This window comes from Pseudorasbora parva, chromosome 18 (genome assembly GCF_024679245.1).
Source record: "Pseudorasbora parva isolate DD20220531a chromosome 18, ASM2467924v1, whole genome shotgun sequence".
In the NCBI taxonomy this organism is placed as follows: Eukaryota; Metazoa; Chordata; class Actinopteri; order Cypriniformes; family Gobionidae; genus Pseudorasbora; species Pseudorasbora parva.
In genome coordinates this window covers 20716738-20744607 of record NC_090189.1, presented here as the reverse complement: position 1 = coordinate 20744607, position 27870 = coordinate 20716738, and the positions used below count along the sequence as shown (strand labels likewise).

General features: G+C 39.1%; 1 protein-coding gene across 2 annotated transcripts; it reads left to right on the top strand.

The window, feature by feature from the left end:
* The first annotated feature begins 113 nt into the window (after window positions 1–113).
* On the top strand, window positions 114–17285 carry LOC137046804 (uncharacterized). Of its 2 annotated transcripts, none has more exons than XM_067424212.1 (10): window positions 114–311; window positions 1551–1624; window positions 1713–2173; window positions 2269–2584; window positions 5240–6005; window positions 6094–6276; window positions 9122–9453; window positions 14531–14781; window positions 14916–15083; window positions 16819–17285. In XM_067424212.1, the coding sequence occupies exons 2-10, from the start codon at window positions 1580–1582 to the stop codon at window positions 17267–17269; spliced, it is 2973 nt and encodes a 990-aa protein (XP_067280313.1). In that variant the 5' UTR covers window positions 114–311; window positions 1551–1579; the 3' UTR covers window positions 17270–17285. The 2 variants fall into 2 exon arrangements, with proteins under 2 accessions (XP_067280313.1, XP_067280312.1); XM_067424211.1 differs by having other exon boundaries at window positions 14883–15083.
* The last annotated feature ends 10585 nt before the right edge of the window (window positions 17286–27870 follow it).

Below are 27870 nucleotides of genomic sequence, written 5' to 3'. Positions count from 1 at the left end.
TTTCAGTCCTTTATCAGAAATGCTATTGGCACTTTAAGCTGGAGGGCGGGACTAAATGTTGAACTTTATGATATTCCTCATTCACTCCCACTAGTCCCATAGGAGTGGAAGTCTCCACCTCTTCCAATGTCTCTGATTGTGTGGTAACGCTGCTCGCGACGTGAGGTCCACAAGCACGATGCTCGCGATACGCTGTAGTACGGGAAACAAAACAGCACACAATTTTATTTGAGAAAGCAAAATGAACAGTTATTGGAGTAAACTGGTTGCTGATATATCTTAGTTGTCTCTATGAATTAGGCGTCCTCAAGGTAAGACTTCACATATTTGTCTCAGTCTTTACAGTCAATCATGACATTTACGAATGAATTAGCATTACACAATATGCTAAGTTCCTTGTGTAGTTCGTAAGCTTTACACTTAACTGACGATATTGTATTGTTTTTATAGTCGTATGCACCTTTAATTATACTAACAATAATAACACATGTCTAATGTAGCTCTTATGCATTTGTGAGAATGACTATAATGGCAGAAGTATGTGGACACCCCCATGTCAGGTTTGGCCATTCCAGTAACTCCAGTGAAAACAAATCTCAGTGCTACACCATACAATGACATTCCAGAGAATTCTGTGCTTCCAACTTAGTCGCAAAAGTTAGGGAAGGTCTTTTTTGTTCCAGCATGAAAATGTCCTTGTCCTTGCACAAAGCGAGGCCCATATAGAAAGTATTTACTGAGTCTGGTATTGAAGAACTGGACTGCACAATGCCCAGATCTGAAGCCTTCTGAACACCTTTGAAAATAACTGTAAAACCAACAACATTGAGCCCCTTTGACTTTAATTTAATGCATATAAAATAACTAATAATATAAAAATCCAAATATATTGTTGAAAGCCATTCAGGTGCCCCAGCTCAAAATACATTTGGAAGCACAGAATTGTCTAGAATGTAATATGGTGTTGAATTAAAATTTGTTAACATTCGAAATGGCTAACAGTGTGCATTAGTAATGTAACATTGAAGTTGTTTGTACTGTATTTAATTTAGTATATTAGTAATGTTATTTGTTGCAAAAACAAAAATATAAATGTATAGTTCTTTTTCATTGGACCTCATCTTTTTTTGTGACGCATCAAAATATTGGCAGCCGAAATTATTTGGCTGAAACGAACGATTCAGCCAAAAAATAGGAAAAATAAATTGTTTTGGAGAGACTAAATAATTGACTGAACCAATTAGTTTTAATTAGTGCTTCTCTGATGATGCATTTTAACTGTAATTGCATCTGATGCACTTCACTATGACAAAAAAAGATTAGAGAGTAGCAATATGGAATGTCTGTTGGGCTGAAATATTGAGTGGAGGCCTTTTGTTGAAGATTTTTACTATGATTGAGATCATCTCACCCTGAACCCCATAAAGAGATCAAGTCCCAAATGTAGTTACAAAAACTTTATTTTAGTTTTCAAGGCTAAATGAAAAGGCTTTATTCACAGCTTCCGTGTTTTCAGTGCATCACTAATATATATTTTTCTTTAACATCAGATTGTGCAAGCTGATCCTCCTAGTCACAAATGGCTCAACAAGTAGTTGAAAAGCTTCCTGATCCTCCTGAAGAAGTAAGTTGAATGATAGATGTGGCCCTCATTTTGCAGAATAATGAAAACATTTGCATGTTCAACTTCTTTCTCTCTGTTTCTCTAACAGCTTTTACTACCAGAGGGATGGAAGCATACACTGCCAAAAGAGCAACATCTCTGGGTCAGTAAGGCTCTCTTCACCAAAGATCCATCTGGGAAGTTGAGGCTGACTGAATCTCTGCAGCTGTGGTGGTTACCTCCCAGACCCCAGTTGTTGTATTCACAGCCCCCTCCTTTTCCTGACCCATTTTTTCATAGCAGACTGTTTCTTTGGATGCCCTATCGCATGTGGGCATACAGGCTAGTGTGCACGAAGCCCAGCTGCCGTCGTCTCGGCAATTATTTGAGGCCTTGTGGACTGTACAACACCGTCCGGAGGATTTTGGACATGAGCGGGTGGTATTTCATTGTCACAGAGTACCTGGAGTGCTGTTCTTGCAAAAAGAAAATGGCAGGCTGGTCGCAAGACATTATGGATCAATTGGATCTTATCCATCGTGAGAAATTCCCAGCAGTCCTGACCGACAGGTAGGGACCGTAGGGCTGAGATGTTTGACTATCAAAACCTTGTAAAGATGTGTTTAATGCTCAGGGTTTGATTTATGTGTGGCTTTTGTTCGAAGGCTGTCCTGTGATAAAGAACTTGTTAGACTGATGCAGTGTCGGACACCAGGGAAGAGTGCAACAGAGCTGTACCGGCACCTTTGTGCCAGGCATAAGGAGCAGTGGGTGGCTCAGGCCGCAGAGTACCTCTCTGTATTGAAAAAGTTTCAAGATCTCAGTGCTGTTACTGTCAGGGTGCCACAGATGATGCCAGTGCCTTCCCCGTCATTGCTGTTAGCGGTATATGCAAAGGATGCACTGACACGGCTCGGGGAGATGAAGGCCAGGGTCACTTCCATCTACGGCTCCATTTTGAAGATGGACTTCACCATGAAGGTGAGAAACTACATTTGAGGTCTTTTCTGGTTCAGTTGAAACACACGCCCCATAATTACAGCTCAATGGAGCAGTATCAGACTCATATTTTTGACTAGAATTGAGTATACGTATACTTCAGGCTAGTTAGTCACAACATTCAAAAGTTTTAAAAAGTATTTTTTGCTCACGAAGGCCGCATTTATTTTATCAAAGATAAAGACAGCAAAAACAGAATGTTATGAAATATTATTATAATTTAAAATAACTGTTTTCTATTTTAATATACTTTTAAATGTAATTTATACCTGTGATGGCAATGTTGAATTGTCAGCATCATTACCACAGTCTTCAGGAATCACATGATCCTTCAGAAATCATTCTAATATGCTGATTTGCTGCTCAAGAAACATTTCTTCTTATTATCTTATTATCATTTTGCTGCTTTATGTTTATTTTCAGGATTCTTTGAATAGAATGTTCAAAAGAACAGCATTTTATGAAATAGGAATCATTTGCAACAATGTAAATGTCGTTACGGTCACTTTTGATCAATGTAATGCATCCTTGTTAAATCTAATTCATTTCTTAAAGAAATTTAAATTTTTTTTAAAACTTTCCGTCCCCAAACTTGACCATATCCATGATAAAGAAAAGGTAAAATATTTTTTAGAAATGTAGCTTAAAACACATGTAATGCACTGTTTATATTTGTTTTTTTTTCAAATGGTTTTGATGACCATTTTAAAATTTAATTAAATTACTCTAAAAACGTCATGTGATGTAATCAAGTACAAAGTACCGGTAACATACTTTGAAACAATTATGTTAAATTGTTCTCTGATATCTACATAGAGGGTATGTGGCTTATTTAAGGGGAAAAATGTCCAGATACAGTTTTACAGGTCCTTTTACAACCCTATACAGGTCATTCTCAAAAAATTAGGATATGTGATAAAAGTTCATTATTTTCTATAATGTAATGATAAAAAATTAAACTTTCATATATTTCATTGCACACCAACTGAAATATTTCAGGTCTTTTATTGTATCTCAAAAAATTAGCATATAATGAAAAGCACCTGGAACCTGCTCACAGTGCCAAAACCACTGGTAAATGGTTTACTGACCATAGTATTATCATAGCTCGGTCATGAACAATCGTTTTAACTGCCAAATCCACTTGTTTAGTGTTTTAAATAAATTTTACTTAAAAATGATCCCGAAAAGGCATACATCTAAAAAGCCTAATAAAGATTACTCAAGATAATACACACAATATTTAATTTAAAAAAACATGTATTTACAGCAACATTATATTAATTTCATATTCAAAATATTAAGTAAAGTACCAAACATAGATTTTTTTGTTGACGATAAATATTTTTTGTTTGTTACAATTACAACCCCACTGAGTCATTTTTCCTAGTGTAAGCAAAGTATCTACGGTTGTATTTTGTAATACAAAATAATATTACCCTTTGTCATTAGACACTATTTAGTTGTGTATGGTACTTGGTGTTTCCTATTGTTACTGTACTAGCATCTTGCGTTATCTAGACAACGTGGTCTCTCTAAGAAACATTCAATTGAAATTGTTTAAACAGTCAATAAGTGGATAAAATCGCTACTTACTGCTTGCAGGAATATAGTTGCCAGTTTCTTCATTTTAAGATGCTGAGCGAAGCTTGCTTGAAATGGGCCGAACAAACGAACGATCTTGAATTAAATTGTTGTGGTATCGAATTATAAACATCAACCATGACTGTTGACATTTTTTTATCTGTGGGAAGGATATGTAAAGTCATCAGGTCTCCTGAACAGCCTGGAACATAAGTGTGTCCATGCGAGTAGCTTGAACCTGATGATTCGCTCCATTTCCGCCTGACAATGCACATGTTTGGACAGATGCAAATGTTGCATATAAATGATCCCCAACGTTTGCGTCACGGTTGGGTTTATGTTGAGAAGCACTTTTTTTCTGTTACGTTATGGATTCACAAGATTTACATAAGAAGTAGGAGGCAATGATGTTTGAGACTCACAGTTTGTGATGTCCATATACTGAACTCTTATTATTTCACCATGGCAAGGTTAATTCAGTTTTTTATTCTAGGGCACCTTTAATTCATTAGTTTTGTAAATCATCATCTTTATTATTGCATTGCATTTTTTGGGGGGTTGGGGGTACGGGTACGGCATTTTACAATCAAAAGTAACATTTCCATTTTATAAAAGCGTCAAATTATCAGATATTGTAAGACTTTATTGACATTTACAGACACTCAGTCATCAGGGTCTGCAGGTATCCTCTATATTATTTCCTCTTTTTTTTACATGTTTGTTGGATCACATTAATAATATTAAATAATAAATCATATTAAATAAATATTAGTAATATTTATTTTTTTCTTTATATGGTTGAATTATTTTAAAGAATTGTATTCATCCTTTAATCATCTCAAATCTCTTAATCATTGCATCATCATGACACTTTTATCAAGATATCAAAATTCATTTGATTCCATCATAAAATAGGTTTAATCATGTCTGTATTTATGAATTGTTTTTATTATATTCTTTAAATAAATTAATAGATTTTAAAAAAAGGAGCATCATTGACCCATATAATTGAGATTCATCTTTTAGCGTTTACCAATTCTTTTCATCTGTCAGGTCACTAAGAAACATGATTCAGCTGTGTGGACCACAAACATAGGAAATGAGAATGGGCAGGTCCTAATGTGTGTTCTGACCCAAACCGAGGGGGAGGGCCTGCTTCCCATGTGTTCTGGCCTGATGGAACGTTACCGGCAAGCCAGAGAACCTCCTCCGCAGGTTCTGTACGTGGGTCAGGACTGTTGTTCCACTATGGGCAAGAGCAAAATGGAAGCCATGTTCCACGAGTGGGACCGGCTGGTTGTCAGGCTGGACGCATGGCAGTTTATGCAGCGCTTCACAGCAGGCCTCACTTCAGAAAGCCACACGCTATACAGCCCCTTCATGGGACGGCTCTTCTCCTGTATATTTGAGTGGAATGCTGGAGATTTAAAAACACTGCAGGAAGCCAAGCAACATGAGCTGCGACAATCTAAGTATGCCAAAACAATCGGGAAGCTTACTGCCAAAGAATTACTAAGGCACTGCCGCCACCAGACACGTGAGGCTCAGGTGACCAAACAGCTCATTGAACAGCTGTTGAAAGACTTCATGGGTGCTACAGACTTCATGGGCAACAAACTGGTGGACCAGGAGAGGATGGAAGAGATCTGGCGAGTCCAACAATGCCATCTTCTGTGTATCCAGGACCCTCCAGACTTACAACTTTATAGGAAGGTTGGAGAGGTGACCAGAGGAGGGCTTATTTTGCCTCTCTACCACTGTGCACGTGGTGTAGGATCCCTTGAATCATTTTATCAGCATCTGAACCACTTCATTCCAGGTTTGCACAACCCATAAATAATGTTATTTCTGTGAATTGCCTCAACTTGAATGTAAATGATTTATTTTAACTGCTCTTTTTTTTTTAGGTACATGTACAAATGACTTGTACTTCCATGTTTATCTGCTAGAAGGTGTAGTACAGTGGAACAACGCCCAATCTGTTGCTGTCGATGAAGGAAGCCCGCTGCTGCAATATGCAAACTGTCTGAGCCAGAAATTTTTAGGCTCTAAACTGATTGAGGATCACAATTGCCCAGGAGAATACACTGGTAATGCACTGCATGTTTATATGCTTATAAAAAAAAAGTGTGGAAATCTATTTTATTGTGTATATTTGAGATGCATAAAAAGCTAGCTGTCAATTTAGTCAGCCTTTCATTTCCATTGCAAATAATTTCCAACAGCACAATACATCATTTGAGATCTGCTGGAAATGTGTATACACTACCATTCAAAGGTTTGGGGGCAGTAAGATTTTTATAACCCGCATATTAGAATGATTTCTGAAAGATCATGTGACACTGAAGATTGACGTAATGGCTGCGTAAAATTTTGCTTTCCCATCACTTGAATAAATTACATTTATTTAAAAATGTAATTAATAATTAATGTAATTGTAATTAAAGTCCCTGTACAGGAAATTCTATAAAAAAAATCTAAACACATTATAAATGTTAGAAATGTATTGCTAAAACACATTACAAAGACTGTGAACTGTGAAGTACTCAATTGGGGAGTTAGACAGTTAAACAGTTTTTCACCATTGCTGTGCTCCGGATTTTCTAGGCGTGGCTAAAACGGTGGCTCGATGACGCACTGGAGCCTCTGCGCTTGGCCTCGCCCATACTGTCGATGACGCACTGGCGCCTCTGAGGCTCATAACTAGAGCACATTCGAGTCAGTTTGCCGCTCAATCGCGAGTACTATTAGTTACTATAGCCTACAGTTTGCTAGCTAGCTATTCCTTCGTCGCAGAAATGCATTACCTGGATGTAGTCACTTACAAAACAGATCGGTGTCCTTATTTAAATATCCGAAAAACGATCATATCAAGAAGAGGTGGATTCATTTTATGAAGAGCCACTTTGATGGAGAGCTGAGGATCACCACCAACAACCGCCTCTGTAGTGATCATTTTACAAAGGATAGTTTTATAATATTTCATCGGAGACAACTGGGATTCACTGATAATCCGCTGTTACTGGTGAATAGGGCTGTCCCGACTATCTCCCGCCTTCATCCTCCTGTCTCGCCGACAGCCGGTGCAGACATCATCCGCAATAACGTTACGTGCCCACCAATGAGTGTAAGTTTCCTTGTGTGCTTGTGTTATAATTACAGCAGGTAACATTATATTAGTCCACAGTAACTAAATCCTGCAACCCTCTAATGTGATTTTGTTTCTGGCTCTGGAGGCTCAAACATGTATGGCATTTGAGTGAGGCGGAGGTAGCTTTCCCGCGAGTGGGGGTGGTTTCGGCGCAGCCAGTGAACACGCCCCCAGCATTTGAGAGCAGAGAATACTGCTAATTTTTTCAAGATTTTGATCTCTTATTTTATTTACTTGCCGACTTTTATTATCATTCAAATTTGGCTGTGGTTAATAACATATTTTTCTGTGGTGTGACAAACTCAGATCACATGCTTAATTTTGACTTTACAGGGTCTTTAATAATAATAATGTAAAAATGTAATTAATTAAAAATATATTCAAATTAAAACATTTATTTTAAATTGTAATAATATTTCACAGTATTAGTGTATTTACAAAAATAACGCCGCCTTGGCAAGCATAGGAAGCTTCTTTTATAAACATTAAAGGTGCAAGTTCACCTAAAAATGAAAATTCTGTCATTAATTTCTCACCTTCATGCCGTTCAAAACCTTTGGAGAGTTCTTTCATCTTCAGAACACCAATTAAGATATTTTTGATGGAATCCAAGAGCTCTCTGACCCCTCCATAGACAGCAATTTAATTAACACTTTCAAGGTCCAGAAAGGTACGAAAGACATCGTCAAAATAGTCCATGTGACCCCAGTGTTTCAAACTTTATTTAATGAAGCGATGAGAATAATTTTTGTGTGCAAAAACAAACAAAAATAATACTTTATTCACCAATTTTGTTCTGGCCTGTGCCAGTCTTCTATGCTGTTTCTGTTGTATCCTGCGAATGTGTGGCTGTACAATAATGTTACAATGCGACGAAAATAGTTATTGTGCGCACAAAAATCAAAATAACGACTTTATCCACCAAATTATTGACGTGAACTCGACACATGCGCAAGAATATGACGCAGATCCGCCATTCAGATACATGACCTGGAAGTGAAGAGGAGCGTCGTAATCGCGAGTTCACATCCGAGACCTACACGGAAGGCAATAACTTGGCGGATAAAGTCATTATTTTGATTTTTTTTTTTTTTTGCAAACAAAAGCTATTTTCGTCGCATTGTTACATTATTGTACAGCCACTGTAGTGAGATGGATCGTATCGATGTGTTTAGTGCCTTTATGGATCTTGTGAGTGGGAATGTACTGAATGCCAATAGAGACCTTTCTGAAATCTTTCTGAGCCATCAGCTTTCAACAAAAATATCTTCATTTGTTTTCCGAAGATGAACGAAGGTCTTGCTAGTGTCCAGCGGCATATTCATTATGTATGAGTAATTCATTAAATAATTTTCATTTTTGGGTGAACTAACCCTTTAACAATGTACACTGCGTTAACATTGTTTTTAATACCGGCCTCTCTCATCTTTTTAAGTGGGAGATCTTGCACAATTGGTGGCTGACTAAATACTTGTTTTGCCCCACTATAGCTATCTATGGAAGGGCCTAAAAGCTCTTGGATTTCATCAAAAATATCTTAATTTGTGTTCCAAAGATGAACGAAAGTCTTATGGTTTTGGAACAACATGAGGGAGAAATTAGAAATTAATGACAGAATTTTCATTTTTGGGTGAACTATCCCTTCAAAATATCTTACCAGCCCCAAACCTGTGAACGCGAGTGTATGCTTGTCATGCTTGTACTAGTGCATTATTTTTTGTCTTGTTTTGATTTTTTTGATTACTTAAATAATTAACCACTCTGGTGACATACTGTTTGCACAGGCGAGCTCATAGGGGTGGAGTATTTGTACTCTCAAACCAACAGAGTATTGGAGGTGGATGACATTATGGATCCTGATGCACCTGATGGAAGTGATGCACAGCTGGAGGGTGACCTGCAATATGAGAATTCAGGCTTTGATGACCTTAAATCACCAGAGTTCTTGGAGTTCAGCCTCAAACCACTTCAGTATCAGGCAGTGCAACTGCAATCACTTTCCAGCCTATCAACATCTCAGCCAGATCCAGTAGTGTCTTCCACCTCTGGGCCCATAAAGGATGAGCCTTACACTGCAGACCAGTTTACACAAGTCATCTCGCAAGAGGATGGTAACGTAAGTTCTGTTCACTGTAAAAACATTAATAATAATTGCCCTGCACTCTGGAATCACAGATACTAGGAAAGAGGGGTTGACTATGAAGGTATATTTGGTGCAAAACATCTGAACACGTGTGAGAGTGAAATTTGTGTCAATAAATTTGAAGTCACAGAGAAAACAAATCTTTTAGGAGTTGTAAACTTGCCGTTTTGTTCGCAACATTTTTTTTTTTTTGCTAAAATTGTTGAACTAGCACTGACTGTATTTCTATCCTAGCTATTAAGTCCAAGTTCAAAATAAAACACTAACGCTCCATTATTAACATACTGAGCTGTTTGAAATGGCTATCTATCTATCTATCTATCTATCTATCTATCTATCTATCTATCTATCTATCTATCTATCTATCTATCTATCTATCTATCTATCTATCTATCTATCTATCTATCTATCTATCTATCTATCTATCTATCTATCCGTCTGTCTGTCCGTCCGTCCGTCCATCCATCCAGGACCGGCTCTAGCTCTGGTTGCCCTAGGCGAGATGGAGTTTTCCCCAATCCGCTCACTTTTATCGTCTCTAATTCAGCACATGTCTGTTTACCTACTCCTAGAAACACTTATTATTTAACACGTTAGACGCGCTATTTCCACCTTTTTAATATTTTCTCAATTTTTATTGAAAATAAAAGCCTTTACGATCTGATATGTGATGGGAAAAGGGAATAGAGCGAGTGTGGCAAAAGGCGGATTCGAACCTATGATCGATTTGTGTCAACTTGATGGCATACTCTTAACCCCTACACTATAGCCACGGTAAAGAATTCGGTGATTTCCGTAATTTTGTTCGGCCTAATCAATCGTTTAGTAAACAACAGTATATTTATGTTTAATGTAAATAATATGGCACCTATCATTACTCCAGTAAAAAAGAAAAAACAGTGGACCCACTTTTTATTTGCTTCCGATGCCATGTAGAGAGCATTTGCACTTTTCATAACTAGCATGCATATGATACATTATCCACATTTATAATGTACTGGACTTTTGATATTTAAATTACATCCATGTAGGTTATTGTAGTTTATTGTCAGTGAAGTTATGTTTGTAATACGTAGTAATACGTAGAAAATAAGCAAGTGATAGATTAGTGACGATATTAATAATATTATTAAAATGATTATTAGTTGATAATATTGATAATATTAAGTAAATGTATTTTGTTTGACAACTTATTGACTGAGATAAGAAGACTAACCTCTATACTGGGCTTTCTCTTTTTCCATCCCTGTGCATCCGTGGGGTTTAGACGCTAAGTAAATTTAATGAACGCGAACTCATTTTTGATGAACGCGCAAGGGATGAGCACTTGCCTGACCTAACGCCTGAACCAATAATCAATAATCAACATCAATTCAATCCAATAATCAGGTTGATATGTAATTAAACGTGTGGCTGAGGGGGCGACCCTATGATGATCTTCCACCACCTCTTCCTGTTGGGGGCGGGGCTCCGTACAAACAAGCTCTTCTGATTGGCTGAGAGTCTCTGCACAGGGCCTGCCGCTGCCTCTCAGATGCACAAATCACTTTTCCTCCACATTTCTCTGTGTATTTGGTGCAAAAGTGAGAGTGCGCTGAACTTGTTGAACTTGTGAGACTCGCAGCAGCAGATTCAAGATTCAAGCAGTGAATGGACTTGTGATTGTGTAAGAAAAATATCCAAGAAAAGTAATGCATTTGTGACCAAATATTCTACAAGTGTTCAACTCTCATTGCATGGATTCACATGTTAATTCGCGGATGTGCAAAATTTGTCTATGACTTCACATTTTTGATATGGGTGTGTGACTGCGTTATGCACCATATGCACTGCAGCAACTGTAGCAAAAATGTTAGCATATCTTCTTCGTAGTTTCTTCATGTGTGATTCGTAGAATAGGATTTGTGCACCTGCAGTGAAGAATGTGTGAAGGTGTAACTGTTGTGTTGTGTTTGTAAGAGAGAGAAAAAAGCTACAAGTTTACAACTCCTAAAAGATTTGTTTTCTCTGTGACTTCAAATTTATTGATACATGTGTGGATATGCTCTACAGATACAAATTTCACTCTCACACGTGTTCAGTTGTTTTGCACCAAATATACCTTTATAGTTGACTCGTGGGCTTGTCTCTACTTTTATTTACTTTTGCTTTATACAAACTATTCAATCAACTTTCACAAACTATGCACTCTGAAAGCTAAAAACGAGTGAAAGCTAAAACACTCAAGATTTATGTTCTGAACTCGTTTTTTGCAATAAATACACCAGAGAGGAAAGGGTTAAATGAAATTCTGAAGCACTAGCTATTTAAACATTAACATTTAAACATGAAATGCTGTTTCATGCATACTGAGCTTTTTACACTGTTAAAGACTTTGATTCCCATCCTAAACATAGACAAAGTTTCAAAAACTAATGTTGGACGTTTGATATTTCTGTGTCAAAAATACTCCTTCCGGTTTCTCACAAGTTTCGGAGAGTTTTTTTCGAGTATGGCTCGACTTGACGTTAATAAGAGTAGAAGGTCCTTGTATGGGCCGTACGGGCTCTTCTCCCGGTAGGGTGTGCACGCGCGTGACTAGAGCTAGAGAGGAAATGCACGCCCATAAACACTCGCTCAGGTGCAGATCCAGTCGTCCGTGAACACTTATGTCGCGCGTCGCGCTCCACTTTATTCCTATGAGTGACATCAAGCAACTTCAACGCTTCAGCACAGCATTCCGGGAAGGCAGCGCTGCATTTGAACCAATTTGAACGCAGAAATGAAGGGAAGCTTCACAACATCGCTTCAGTCGTGTCTCAAAGTGGATTTCCATGCCACTGCTGTCACAGGACTTCACCAAATCATACCAAAGAAGTGTGTTTTTGACGGAGCGGTCCCAGCGATAAAGGTTCGGTCCTGCTTTGGAAGCAGTCGGTGAGTAAAACTGCTTCAAATGTCTCTGCTTTTGGCTATCGTCGCGTGAGTAAACATCAGTAAACGACACGATCGCGTGCTTCGTCATTCAAATGCGCTAACGGTTACTCCATTGTTGTTCTATGTATAACGTTACACTAGTCTGACGTGCAAAACCGTTTTGCTTGCTACTGCTAAGGTTTAGTCGCATACAATAGTCCATAAACCGAATCATGTCCTCATAAACTGCGAGTAAACAAGCGCAAATGTTGACAGGCCACTAAATACAGTACATTCCACAGAGACGGACGTCCTGCTGTTGCTGTTTCTCCTGTTCAATTTATTTCAGCCTCAGATTTTATTCTGGATCATATATCTATTAGCTGAGATAGCCATGGGTTTCTCCACGCTTGAGGACGTCACCGCTTTGTTCGCGATTGTCATTCTTTAGCTCCGCCCACACGATACGCCTCCAGGCGCTCGTTTTTTTACGGAAAGACTCGGTACAGCCTATATTTCTTTTATAAATATAATAAAACTAAAGACTTTTCAGAGATATGAAGGATGCAATACTACTCTATAGGTACTCAAGATTGACATGAGATTGACTGAAACTGAGTGTTTCACCCCCCCTTTAACATAATAAACGCAGTACTCATCTTTCATCTTCTATCGTGCAGATCAGATCCAGAACGGACAAATCCAAAAAACACCAGCATACATTTCCGTGTAAGAGTCCACTCTTAATGCATCCCACTTTTTAAATCAAACCAATGAAAAAATAAATGAAATAAATAAATGAGGGGAAAAAACGAAAAACTCCTTTGTTTGCATGAGCGTTTTGAGATTGAGTAATCAACCATATCCATTTTCAATGAAATATTGATTTTAATCATTATTCTGACATTCCTGTAGTTTGAACTTTGGACTCATATCATATAAAAACCCTCCCAGGTCTTTGCTTCAATCACAGAGCTGTCAATCAAACTGTCCATGGTTTTCGTTGGATAAAGGCTATCAATGCCTTGCCAGCAAAGGTTTGATTTATGGACGTAGTAATCAATCAAAAGGCATTATTTTGCGCAGTGTTTGCAAGCATGGAATGAATATTCTTCATGCTTACCATTTCCATGGCACTGGCACGTGCCTGCCAGTTTTTGCGCACACGCAATGGAGCGCGCAGACTCTATGACAGACTGTTTTTATCAACTAAATGAGTTTTTTTACACTTTGTAAATTCTGTAAATAGTTGCTTTAGTTTTTCAGGAACTGTAGATACATTATAATTTGCAGATATATTTGAATGAAAAAACTACTCTTTACTATTACAAATGTTCTGAAATAAACTGCCTTTTTGAAAGGACGCTTAGTCTTTTTTTGACATAAAGGCTTACAGAAGCTACATTTTTAAGATAATCGTCCTCAAATTTGAGTTTTATATTAAGGTTATTTTCAGGGCCTCAAAATTAAAATCTCATACATTTTTCCCTAAGGGAATAAAAAAAGAGTCTCTTTTATGTATATTTCCCCTTGTTTGACTCTGTTCCTATACTACTTTGAGTTATTATGACTCTTGGGTAACACAATTTCAAGTGTCTAGTTTAAATTAAGACCATTTTTATAAATATATACCATTTTTATTTGGGTATGCTGTTTTCAGAAAATTCTAAAAAATAGAATTTAATGCATTCTTAGCTAACTGCATACATTTTTGAAATACATTTGGACAGTCACCTCTGATGACAGATTAATTGTAATGTAGATGCATGCATTTCCTGTAAAGCTGCTTTGAAACGATATTTTGTGAAAAAACGCTATACAAATAAATGTGAATACAATTGAATCTCAACTAGCAAGTTTTAAGGATTTGTATGTGCACTATTAAAAATTATTGAATGATTAAAATAGTTATTTGTCTTTTTTCTTCTTTTTTTACCAGTATTATTTATTTATTTACATTTTCTTAAAAATTATCTCAACACATTAAACAATTCACTTGGCACTGGCTGGTTGGCAAAAAAGTTATTTCCCACCCTGCACACAGCATATATCTGACCTCTTAACCCATTTTAACATGACTTTTCTACCCTTTGTTTGTGCTCTTAAGTTTATTATACACTTAAAAGAAAAAAAAGGATATACTCTTTTTTCGCAGGAAAAGTGCATGGGACCTGATGGTGTTTCTGGGTATGACCATGTTATTAAGCTGGCCAACAGTCTGGTTGAGCTTAGAAATCATGGATTTGTCACACAGCAAAAGGTGGATGAGATTGTCTCACTATGGAATAAGCTATCAGAGCATGACAAGGGTGTTGTTGTCCACCCGACACAGCCTGAAAACAAACTGTGCTTTAACAACAGCCATACCGAAACCTTTGTGACTCCGTGCATAGATGGTCTAAAGAGGTATGTGTGCCAGACAATTAAAACATCATGCATTTTTTTAATCTTTATTGAAATTCCTTATATACCCTTTGTTTCTGTTTTCAAATCTGCTTAAATTTAAGCCCCCTTGTCGCTGCCATTTGCCTCGCTCTCAGCCACATCCACCCTTCCGGTCAGACCATCGCCGGTGTCAGGGTGAACAGGTGGGATGCCATCCTCCGGGACTACAACATGATTAGGGACATTGTTCGGGACAGCACTGCCCTCTCGACCCAGACACGGCTGCAGCTGCTTGAGATAAACCAGTGGGCATTGTGCCAGTGGTGAGTCAAAAATGTATTATTAAGCTACACTTTATTGTGATGGTCCCCTTTAGACATTCTGTTGATTATTAGTAATGTTGCACCTACATTTAACACTTAGTGGAGTATTAGTAGGCTGTTAGGGCTAGTAGAATAAGCTGAAATAAAATGAATAACCAAGTAAAAGCAATCCTAAAATAAAATGTCTTGAGAAGGGATTTAAAAGTCACTGATTTGCTTCCCTGTACACAAACAGCAGACTTACCCGGGTGCCTTTGGTTTCCCTGAAAATCATCTTTACAGGTTTATTATCCTCCGTGCCGATCGAATTCTTGGATCACTACAGGCAGGTCATCGTGCTCTGATAAGCTTTCAACTGTTTTTCCTGTCCTGGGTATCCTCTTAGCATGACAAGCCAGACCCAAATCTAGTTGTTTAGTCTGGAAACTCACCATTGACAGCGCTCAATCCGAGGGGCGGGATAAAAGGTTGTCTTTCAAACTCCCTCTGCACGGCGTGCACGAAATTGGATAGCACTACAACAACCAACCAGAGCAACGAAGGTGAAGCAGAGCTCGTTGGAAGATTAAACTTTCGCCGTACTCGGTCGGCAAAACTCCGAACACATCTTCCCTTCTTACGAATGACTTCAGTGCCGTTCTTTGTTCTTTTCTCAGGGAAAAGCTTAACTCCAAGTCTTCCAGAGTCGCGGCCAAAGCTGATTCGAAAGACCGCCATTCGCCAGTTTCTGTGTTTACTAGTCGCATGCAAGCGCAACTCGGCCGTCATTATGTTAAGCCCCGCCCACCGACTCTATACACGATGTGATTAGCCCGACCAGAGTTTGGCTTTTACAGCTCAGAAGTGTATTGAGAGTTGCTAGACGACACTCGTGGCAGATTAGATTTTGCTGTTGCTAGGGTACGTCAAGATTTCTAGGCTAGTATCCTAGATGTTACCACGTGAATATTTAACTTGAATTTTTCTATCTGAATTTGAGCAGTCGAATTAGACTGTTTTCTTTGAAAAATATGAACTTGAAATTTGAGATCTGAATTTGAGCAATCAAATTTCATCAAACTGAATCTATTTTATCTAAAATTCTGTTAGTTGATTATTATTTTTTTATCTGAATTTATGAGCATTGATAAAATTTCATCGAAAATTCAGGTTTTGAGATGTAAATTCGAATGGTTTCCAAAGTAAAATAATTTCAAAGGGTTGAATTCAGGGCAAATAAATTCAGATAAATGTTTTTCAAAATAAAATATTTCAAAACGAAGTATTCAGTGGCTGTTAAATTTTAAAGAATTATGTTTCTTATTTGCTTCCATAATTGCGCATCATGAGCATAAAATTATAGTTAAGGTCAAAAGATCTTGGTAGTTGACCAAGAGGTTAATATACATACTAAAAAACAAGGGACCCAATACTGACTCCTGTGAAACAGTATGAACAGAACTAATTTTGGACGTATAACACTCATAAAAACAAATTGACTGCGGTCAGTAAAATACGACCTAAACTAGCCTAGAACTGTCTCTGACAAACCAAGTACAGCTTCAAGATGATTAAGTAACAATGTGTGGTCAATATTATCAAAAGCTACTAAGATCCAAGGGAATGACAAGACACAGGGAGTCAGAGTTGGAAGCTATTAGCAAGTCATTAGCGATTGTAATTTCCGAAACCCAGATTATTTTCAATTAAGTGTTTGTTCAGTTGGGAATTACTGTATTATCTTTTCTGTACATAGGTACAGTTCCAGGAAACAGAGGCAAGAGCAGTTGGTTTTGCACCAGTGCATTGACCACATGAAGGTTTCTGAACCCCTACTTCCTGTGCCGTACAACGTTCCAGAGGCCTTTCAACATGGACATGTAGGAGATGTAATTAAAGTAGTGATCGGAGGTCCCATGCCCCCTGAAGCTCCACACTTAAGACTAGACCCAGAGCAAAGAACTTTTGCCACCAGACTCCCTTGTCCAAACGTGCCTAGGACCACCGCTTGGCGACGGAGAAAGGCAGAGGGCAGAGGGCTACCCCTGAAGCGGCTTTGCGAACAGTATTTGTGTCAAAAGTGTGGCAAACCAAAGACAAAAGAGTTTGGTCACAGCCAGTTCCGTGGAGTCCACTTTTGTGCCAAGGCCTCCGGAAAGACTGTACAGCAGTGGATGGAGGAGATGAGGAAGGCAAAGCCAACATAAGCATTATCAAATAATTATTTGCGTTATTTGTAAATTCCATTGTTTTATATATATATATATATATATATATATATATATATATATATATATATATATATATATATATATATATATATATATATATATATATATATATATATACATTGTTTTTTTAAATATTTTGATATTGATCTAGGATTAGGTAATAGCAATAAGTGAAAAACAAACATTTCTTTGGCTTTGTCATTTGTGAAATAGTAATAAAGGCCTTTTATTCTCATCTCAGTTAATATTTTTTTCCACAAAAGATTACAAATACAGAATTACAATTTCATAATTTGATGGAATTGTGTATATATTCGCTGTTATGGTGTTTTTTCCTTTTGATTTTATGACATTTAGTGGGCATGACAGATTACATAATATAATATTTTAAAGTTATATAATTTTAACACATCATTGATCTGCAATTAAAAGCTTGGCTATTTTGCTACTTGACTTCTGTATGTTCTATTATTAAAAAATGTATATAACTTATATGTGACCACAAATGTGGAAGCAAAAATGGCTGAACAAATAACTTTCTTATTTAGCATCAAACAAATAATATGATCATTTTTCACAGTCGTCAAATAATAGTTCTGCAACACCAAAGTATTACAGAAAAAAAAAGAATAAGATTAAAAATGACTGCACAACTTTTGAGTGAAAGCGCCCTGGAGTTCAGTTAGTACCGGGGTAAACCTTTAAATGGTTTCTGTCCAATGATATTGGGCATGCAGCTGTGGTGTTGGCCGTCCATCGACGGGAGGAGACACCACCCAGTATGCTGTCATGGGGGACAAGGATGCCTTGCTTGGATATGATGACCTGTTCCCTGATGTGATGGCTGCCATCAACAAGTGTCAGATTAGAGAAGGCACTTGGCGTCCAATTGACATAGCGGGATGTACAAGATTGTCAAGAAGGTCTTAGATGTCAGCAGCTGGTATTTCATGAGTACTAAGTAAGTATCTTGAGTGCCGGTCCTTCAAAAAGAAGCTGAAAACCTGGTCATGGGATATCCTGAACCAACTAGATCCTGTCCACCATGAGAAGTTTCCGGTGGTTTTGGCCTCTGTTTATAATGCAACAGAATTTGGCTGTACAACCGCTCTGGAGAAAACAGTGATTTTATCCAGCTAATTTAAATTATCATACAGTGTCAATGCAGGCAGACCGGTAATATCGTTGAAATTTAAGTGTCCCCAACTGAGCAAGCCAAAAGCCAAAGGCCACGGTGGCAAGGAACCAAAACTCAACTAGGTCAGAATGGAGAAAAGAAAACCTTGGGAGAAACCAGGCTCAGTACCAATGTAACAAGTACATCAGGTGTTATGGGAAGTGTTCCCGGTTCAGGCAGCCTAACAATCATTTAACTGATTTGAATAATAAAAAATTGATCATGTTATTTGTGTATCTAGTGATATTGGGACCATTGTGCTGGCCATCCATCAGCCTCTTGGGACGGTTCTAAGCCTGCATATTTGAGCTGGATGTTGGTGATGTGGAGAAGCTGAAGGAGGCCTGTGGCAGCAAACCCACCGCTAAAGAGTTGGCAAGGCACTGTCGTCACCACACCTGTGGAGCCTCAGCTTAAACCTCAGCTTAACCTCAGCTTAAATCAGGAAACTAAGGAGCTGATAGAACAACTCCTTAAGGACTTCACAGGTGCAACAGACACTATGGGTATCAAGCTTCTGGACAAAGACAGGATAAAGGAGATCTGGCGGACCCAGTAACGCCACATTGAATGTATCCATGACCCACTGCCTTAATTTGGCAGTTTAATTATACCAGCCCTGGTGAATACACAGGTAACATTGCACACACACACTTTTGTGTAGCAGCTGTGACAACTGCATTTCAGGGGAACTAATTGGTGTGAAATACATATATTCCCAATCAAATACACCTTTTGAGGAAGACTTTGGTGCCAATCCTGATATTGCGGATGGGATTCGGGATGAAGACCTGGAGTGTAATCTGGACAGTAATGAGGGGTTTGAGGATTTGGACTTCAATGGTGAGCCCCTTGATATTATGGACCTCAACTTAAATCTCCCAAAACCCTTTCAGCAGCAGGCAGCAGCCATATGACCTCCTGTTCTGTCATAGATCTGGACAGATACAGCAGAGTCTTCATTGCATGAGCCCATGAGAGATGAGCCAGTCATTCAGAGCCAGGTAAGTGTACAGTATATGAGTATTATTAACACCGTGATAATGATCATTTGTTTTTTTTATTGTAATTGAAAATGACTTTATTGTCTTAATTTCAGAAGGTACAGGGCCATTCAGCAGTGTCTTCCTTGCCTGCTGAGACCATTAGATATGAGCCAGCCACTCAGAGCCAGGTAAGTTTATTACCCCATACATAGGCATTAATACTGTGATGATCCATTCTTTTGAAGTAGACATTACTTCATTACTTTACTTTTAGATGTTTTAGAATAAGCATGATAAGACAACTAAAAGAGTGTAATAATTCCACTGCTGTCATGGGAAACAAGGATGCCTTGCTCCGGCGTGCTGCCCTGTTCCTTGACATGATGGCTGCCATCAGCGAGTGCCGGGTTTGAGAGGGCAGACCAGGTGCTCGTTGGCTTTGGCAGCTTTGCCAGCATGTCCTTCAAGGCCCTTGTAAAGGCAAATGATCAGGATAGAAAAGGGTATGGTTTACATCTCTCACAGAGGATGCAGACAGTTAAGAATGTGTAGTGTTGTGTAGGCTCGAGTTAATTGTGTGTGTGTCCCTCCTTTTCAGCTTTATCAAGTGGGTGAGGAAGCCAGACCGAGGAATCAGCGCCTCCAGGCATGAATCTCATTTGTTTCTGGATTTTATCTCACAATATCACAAATCTTGTAATAGAGCTGACTTGAACTTTATAATGACACTATTGTCTGCTTATCATATCGCCTTCTTAACATAAACTTCATGTTTTCCATCACAGACAGACTATTATTTTCTGGTTTATTACTGTGAAGCAGCTTTGAAACAAGCTATGTTGTATAAAGAGCTATATAAAAAGCTGAATTAACCTGCAATTTTTATCACAGTGGGCATTTCCAATTCAGCTTCTGCTGCAGAGGAACCATCTGATCAAGATCTGCTTGCTGCAGCTGTGCATGTAGATGGTTCAGTTGGGCATTACCAGTGGAGCAGCTTAGCATTTACCATACACCTGGATTAGTGAGTTACTTCACTGATCAGGGATGTAGTCCTGGACAGCCCTGGAAACATGGCCTGGACGAAATTAAAGCTTTTCGAGCTAAACCAGCTCACACTCTTCCAGTGGTAGGTTCAGGAATTAATTTTTCATTTGTGTCTATTTGCACATTCCACCAGGCTCTTCCTACATATGCTAATTGCTGTCTTTTCTGTATGTAGGCACGATGCTGAAAAAAAGGTGGTTTTGCAGCAAAATGTTCAGCCCTTTTCTTCTCCCTGGCCTCTGAAATCCTACCACCCATGCTGTCAAAACTTCCTCAACCAGTCCAGCATGGGCACCCAGTCTTTGAGTTTGCCATCCACGAGAATGCATCTAGACTGGCAAGACATTGTCTTCAAGGCCAACCTCCTCCTGAGGGCTAAATGGCAGCAGCTGCTGCATCCACATCTTCTGCAGCGCCCACACACACTCCTGCTGCAGTACATGCACATGTACCATGCGCCATAAGGGTTTTGTTACTCAGGAGAAAGTAGATGAGATGTCACTCTGTGGGACCACCTGTCAGAGCATGGTGCTGGGATATAATGACTGAACCAAATAGATCGTTTCCGGTTGTTTTGCCTCTGGTGGCCTCTGAACTCCTCCCACCTGTGCTGTCAAAACTTCTGGAACCGATCCAGCACGGAAACTAAGCCTTTGAGTTGAGTGCAGCAGGATGCATCCGGACAGGCAGTGCAGTGTGTTCAAGGCAAACCTCCTCCAGTAGGCTCGACGCCAGCAGGTTCCCGTCCTGCTCCTCAAGATAAAGCAGAGAAAAGTAGCATTTCTAAGCAATAGTTTTCAATCTAGGAGTAATGTACTGGGGCTCTACTGGTTATGAAATTTTGTCACCAATATGGGGTGTCTAGTCAGGACACGGAAGGCAGGGATATTAATTGAAAGTGTAAGTATGGTTCTAAAGGAAAGGAATAAACATAGATATTTACTATCATAGGCACAGTTGAGGCTAATAACTCTCCCTAGCTACTTAAATAAACAGTGCTAAACATGTCCTGAATGTAAATTACAATACGAATAGCATACAAGCTACACATACAGTACAACAGAGATAAAGGCTGTCACTGACTGTAAAACTCCATAAACCATAAATTACTTATATTAACTTATCTATGAATGTGATATAATTATAATTTACTTGTGGTCACTGACGCACACAAACACAACCTGAAGCTTAATTATATTGCAAATCGATGTTCACAGGCGTGCAATGCTTTTGGCTGTATTTTGGCAAAATAAACGTGTCAAAAGGGTAAGCGCAGAAAAATGGAAGTCGGAAGAATACAGATCATATTTATTTTGCGTTAACATGAAGCTGCAGTTTCACAATACATGAATTACACTTATGAATAACAGTAAAATGCTGCAAATATTTTTTTTTCTTACACTTGAAAGGCAATTTACACCTTTGCAAAACTTATCTTGTGCATGCAAATTTAATTTACGCTTGCAATGTACACTTTCACAAATCTTACCCTACGCTTGCAATTCTATATGCATCAATTTACCTTCATACTCCCTCTCTGCTCCATCCATGAGCAGAACCACACAGTGGAGGAAGAGGAAGGCACCAGCACTTTTAGCAAAACAGCAAAGGCTGCCCCCTCCTCAGCAACCACCCCGAAAAGACTACACATGCAGTCGATGTGGGCAGCCCAGGAGAAAGGAGTTTGGACATATTCTACTTTGTGCCACGGCAGAGGGAAAGACACTAGAGGAGTGGCTGCAACAGAGAAGAGATGAGGGAAATCCTTCTCTGTAAAATACTGTATATATATTATTGTGTTCGTATTTAATAAAGTTCATGTAAATAATCCAAAATTGCACTTCCTTCATTTATCTGCCATCATTAATGCCATGTTAATTGTCTTAAATTATTGTTCTTTATTTTAGAACTTATTTGCCCTCATAATGGTTTTCAAACAGTCATAAAAGACTGTTCTTTATTTTAGAATGCTTGTACTTATATTTTTAATTTTAAAACATTTGCCTTCATAAAGGTCATGTTTTTGTCTTACCTATTTATTAATGTATTTTTTTTTTTTAATTATACATTAGCATTCTAATCTTCCTATTTTTAAAAAATAGACTGTTACATTTTTGGAAAATAAACTTGATTATAAATGTATGAACTTAGTAGTAATTCTAACCCTTAACCAGTCAAATAGTCAGTTTTTTTAATCTATTAAATAGTTCACACACAAATTACAGCAGAAAATTAACAACAACAACACTAATAAAATATTTATTAAATAGTTCAAATTAGGAGAAAAAAGGAATATATATATATATATATATATATATATATATATATATATATATATATATATATATATATATATATATATATAAATGTAAACAAAATGCTTAATGCAAAAAAATATTGAATAGTTCACATTAGGAAAAAATAAATAAAGGGTCAAGTATATAAATGTAAACAAATGCTTATTGCAAATATTTAAGCAAAACAAATTGCAGAAAAAGTACAACGAAATTAACAAAGATAATAAAATATTAAGTAGTTTACATTAGGAAAAAATAAATATGTAAACAAAATGCTTAATGAAAATATTCAAACAAAAACAGACGTATTAAATAGTTCACATTAGGAAAAAATACATAAAGGATCAAAATATATAAATGTAAACAAATTGCTTAATGCAAATATTAGAGCAAATAAATTAACAATGATAAATTATTTATTAAACAGGTTAGAAATGAAATATATAAATTGTAAACAAAATACTAAAATAAAAAATACTAAAATAAAACAATAAAACAGTTTACATCAGAAGCATCATAACAAAATGAACAAAAACAAAGGATAAAGATTAATTAAAGATAAAAACATAAAAAAAAAAACTTCATTCAAGAGGAGCAAGCCAGTCCTCTGCCAGTTGCTCTGCCAACCAAAGTTCCACAGTCTTTCCTTCATAAGAACTGCAGAAGGCTTTACCGCCGTACCTCGAGTGACCATGTTCCTTCGTTTTAGGTTGCTGGCGGAGGCTGCAGGTTAATGTTTTCCTTGTCTTTTTTGGAGAAAGGCCTTTCTCTTTCTGCTTTCTTCTTCCACCTCCAAGCCGTCGTCCGAGGAAAATCTCGTAGGCTACGTTATCTGCTGCAGCCAGTCTTTTTTGCTCTGATAGCCACTCGGAGATAGTCCTTCCCTCTGCTGTGGCACATTGGTCGGAGATCTGTTCCACTTTTTTCCTTCCCTACATGGCCATTGCATGTAGTGTGCCATTGGTCCTTCGCTCGTGTTCCACTTTTGCCTGCGCTCCGATTGGCCGGTGGGCGCATAGGGTGGGCGTGACAGCTCGGCGGGAGACGTTGCTCACTCCTCAGTACTTTTTTGACAGCGAGAGAGCGAGCGTGCGAGCGAGCGATCATCAGTCAGCATTATCATCGTCATTTAGTGACATTTCCAAACCCGTTATCATCATCGTTCAGTTCTATTTCTTTAACTGTTCGACTTGAAGAGGTAAGAGCGCACGGCTTTACTACGATTTGCTTGCTTTTCGTGTGGTCCGCCTCACCTGTACCTGTGAAGTGAATTTTACCGGTCTTTTTACCACATCTATCGTGTTTAAAATACGGACCGCGCAGTAAAGCATCGGTAGTTTCGTGGTTATTGTTTTATCGAACGCGTTGTCGTAGTAAAATAGTTGTTTTGTAGTAAAACCATGTCTGTCAGGTTAAATCAGGGTGTGAAAACGACCCCCAACCTGTGCCCTGTGCCTGGGGGATGGGGACACAGGTGTCTGTGGTGATCAAGCATGCAGTCTCCCTCTCATTTACTGAAGCTTTCGCGCCTCGATCGCCCCCCGGTGACCGGTCCCAGTATAGCCGCCCCTCTGCGTTTTCTAATGGACACGAGGCAAACTAAATAATAAAATTACACTTCAAATATTTTTTCCCCAAAGTTAGTTTATGTCACTGAAGGCAGTTATCATCACGATGATTTCATTTCAAGTGTTCGTTTTTAAAATAACTTTAGTTTTAGTTAGTTATTTGATGCTATAAAAACGGGGGGTGTGACGTCATGATTGACAGCTGAGACTGACGGCTTCTCTGAGTGAAGTTGTCACTGAGGCACTAACTGACTTTTTTCGAAATTTTAGGGAGCAGATTGGAGCTTTAGCTTTAATTTCTACATTTCCATAACTGTTTATTTCACACCAACATAATTCATTGTTCTGCATCTGCAAGAGTGTGGGCGGGCTTTTGATATCGCAGCTGTACTTCCTGCGCTCTACTGCGCAACTCCGGTCCCGAAATCGCTACTGCGCAGACTCGGTCCAAGATGTCCGCGCCGTGCAGGCCGCCTAAAAGCTTCAAATCTGCCAAGCGGAAACGGATGATGTCGAGTTGTCCATATTTTTTTACGGTCTATGGTCGTGATGCCATTTTATCTTTTTATCTTATCTTTTTGAGTAGATACAATTGTAGGTACCCCATAAAATAAAGTAAAAAGTCTTATTTATTTATTATTTAGTTTATAAAAAAGGTTTAATTTACATTTCATGGATCTAAGTTCGAAAGAACAGCATTTATCTGAAATATAAAGCTTTTGCAGCAATTTTAATGTCTATACTGTCGCTTGATCAATTTAATGCATCCCCCTGCTTAATGAATGTAAATTATTAAGTAATTCATAAAGGGGCCATAAAGCGGGTGGCTGTCTGTGGTCACGCCTACTGCAAACCTCCGCATGAAGTGCCACACATCCAGCCTGACGATCAGCTGGTCCCACTCGGTAAACATCGCCGCCGCCTTTCCTTTCCCGGTGGCCGAGCAGCAGTCCCGGTCAACGTAGAGGACTCGGGGAGGAGCTTCACCAGCTCTCCGATAGCGCTCAATGAGTCCAGAGCACATGGGGAGGACCTGCGAGGACCTGCCCAAACTCATTCCCCACATCCGTGACCCATGCCGCTGTTCCAGCAGCCCCACCAGCCAGCTTCTTGGTGACCTGAAATGGGATGAAAAGAAGTATTAATGTGGAAAGACCCGTCTGTTTAAATTGAATTAAATATAATTTTGTTACAGAAAAATCCACAAGAATAAATAGGTATTCACCTAGCCTACACGTAGCTCTAGTAGTGGTCATGTTATGAGCATGTGTCTTCTTACCTTCTTAGTGGAATCCATCTTAAGGATGGTTCCATATATAGATGTAACCCTGGCCTTCAGTTCCAGCAGCCGTGTCAGTACGTCTTTGGCGTAAACTGACAGCAGCCATGCCGGACAAGGCACAGGTGTCATCTGAGGCAGCTGGCCAGCGAGAGTGCTAGGGTCTGTGGCATGGTGGGTGAACTTTCCAACAACAGAAAGATAATGGGTCGTCTGGGCAATCCACTGCTCCCTGTGCCTCACACAGAGGTTTCGGTACGCCGAAGTCGCACTGTTCCCCAATGAGCGCCCCCGCATCCACCTTACAATCTCCTTATCACAGGACAGCCTGCACAATAAAAAAAAAAATTTAAATAAAAACACAGTTCAATATCAGACTAATGAGCATGAAAGACATTTTCTCGTGTTAAAACGTAAAATACATACAATAAAGTGTACCAACCTGTAGGTAAAAACCGCTGGGAACATTTCCCTGTGGACAGGATCCAACTGGCTAAGAATATCCAGGGACCAGGCTGCCAGCTTCTTCTTGCAGGACCGGCACTCCAGGTACTCTGTAGCCATGAAGTACCAGCCACTGACATCCAAGACCCTCCTGACAGTCTTGTACATTCCGCATGCTGTCAGCCAAGACGGTGACAGGTGGGCTGGGAGCAAAGCAGCCTGTATGACCACAAGCGGTAAGGGACCCACAGGCACAGCCTGGCATGGTAAAACGAGTCAGGTGATGAAGGAGGCTGGGAATAAAGAGGATGGGGCCCAGGAGGATGCCACCAGAGACGCAGTTTTTTTGTCGGCGCCAGCCTGCCAGACTTGTCTCTGATGAAAAGAGCCTTGCTGACCCACAGATGCTGCTCTTTGGGCAGGGTCTGTCTCCAGCCTTCAGGCAGCAACAGGTGTAAAGGGAAGAAAAATATCAATCGTGCAGGTCTGTTTTTTTCCTGCTGCTGATTTTGACTACCCATCTGAGCATTTTACTTACTTCTTCTGTGGGCAGAGGCTGCTTTGCTGTCGCAGCAGGTCCCATGGCAGACGACAGAGGTTCCGGCTGACTGGGTGACTGTTGAGTCACATCAGCTGCATTGCATTAAAGGGAAAAGGAAATGAGATGCATAGAAATGGCACCATCAGCATTATTTTCTAGTACTACTATTTAACATGAGTATTGTGCTAAGATTAGTGATTGCAGCTGTAGCCATCCATTTAATGATTGGAAATGTGATGACAAAAAGATGATGATGATGATATTGATGAAAAGATAGATGCCCAAAGCTGTGCAGGTTGGAAAAATGTCAGCCGTTTTGGGGGAGGGTGGCGGGTGGGGTGGGGTGGGGTTTAGAGTGTTAAAAAGGTGCCCTTAGATTTTATTTAAAGCAGGAAAAAGTAAGACTGCACGACGTTAGACGGCACGCCAAGAAGGTGTAATACACCTCATACCTTAATTGTTTCCAAAAACCTCCAGCTGAAGACTGATAATACATAATGAAATTTATATAGTGTACATACACGCACATTATTCTTAAATTCAACCACAGATTTAATCCCACGCTCACCCGGAACATCTATGTGGGCCACTGCAGCCACCAGATCTTCATCAGATGGTTTCGGTGCAGAAGCAGAGGAGGCGGTGGTCACTGTTAATATCAGGATGAACTGAGTTAATCAAGTTGTCATTAAATAGTGTTTAACACAATTCAAAGAAGGATGCAAAAAAACAACAACAACAAAAAACATTAAAGCTCCTCTAAAAGGACCGTCATCTCAAGTCAAGTATTGGTTCAGTTCAGTTCAATAAGTGTGTTAAGTTCATGCAAGAATTGTAATATAGACCCTACAAATACAACACAAAGTCATGCCTGGAGGCGCTGATTTGGACTGCATCTCTCCTCCGGATGTACTTCTGCAAAAGTTCCATCTTCGTGCCAGGTCTGGCAACCTGCTTTTTCACCCACTTGATGAAGCTTGAAATGGAGAGACACATAATTAACTCAAACCCCAACACTAACAGAGGATGCAGAAAGCAGAGAATGTTTAGAGATGTGAACCCATACCCTTTTCTGTCACGGTCCGTCGCCTCATAAATGTCCTTGAAGGACACGGTGGCAAAGTTACCGAATCCGACAAGAACCTGGTCTTCCTGGGCTGGTGTCCCACGTCCCTCTCTGACCCGGCGCTTGCGGATGGCAGCAACCATTTTAGGGAACAGGCCAGCGTACCGCAGCA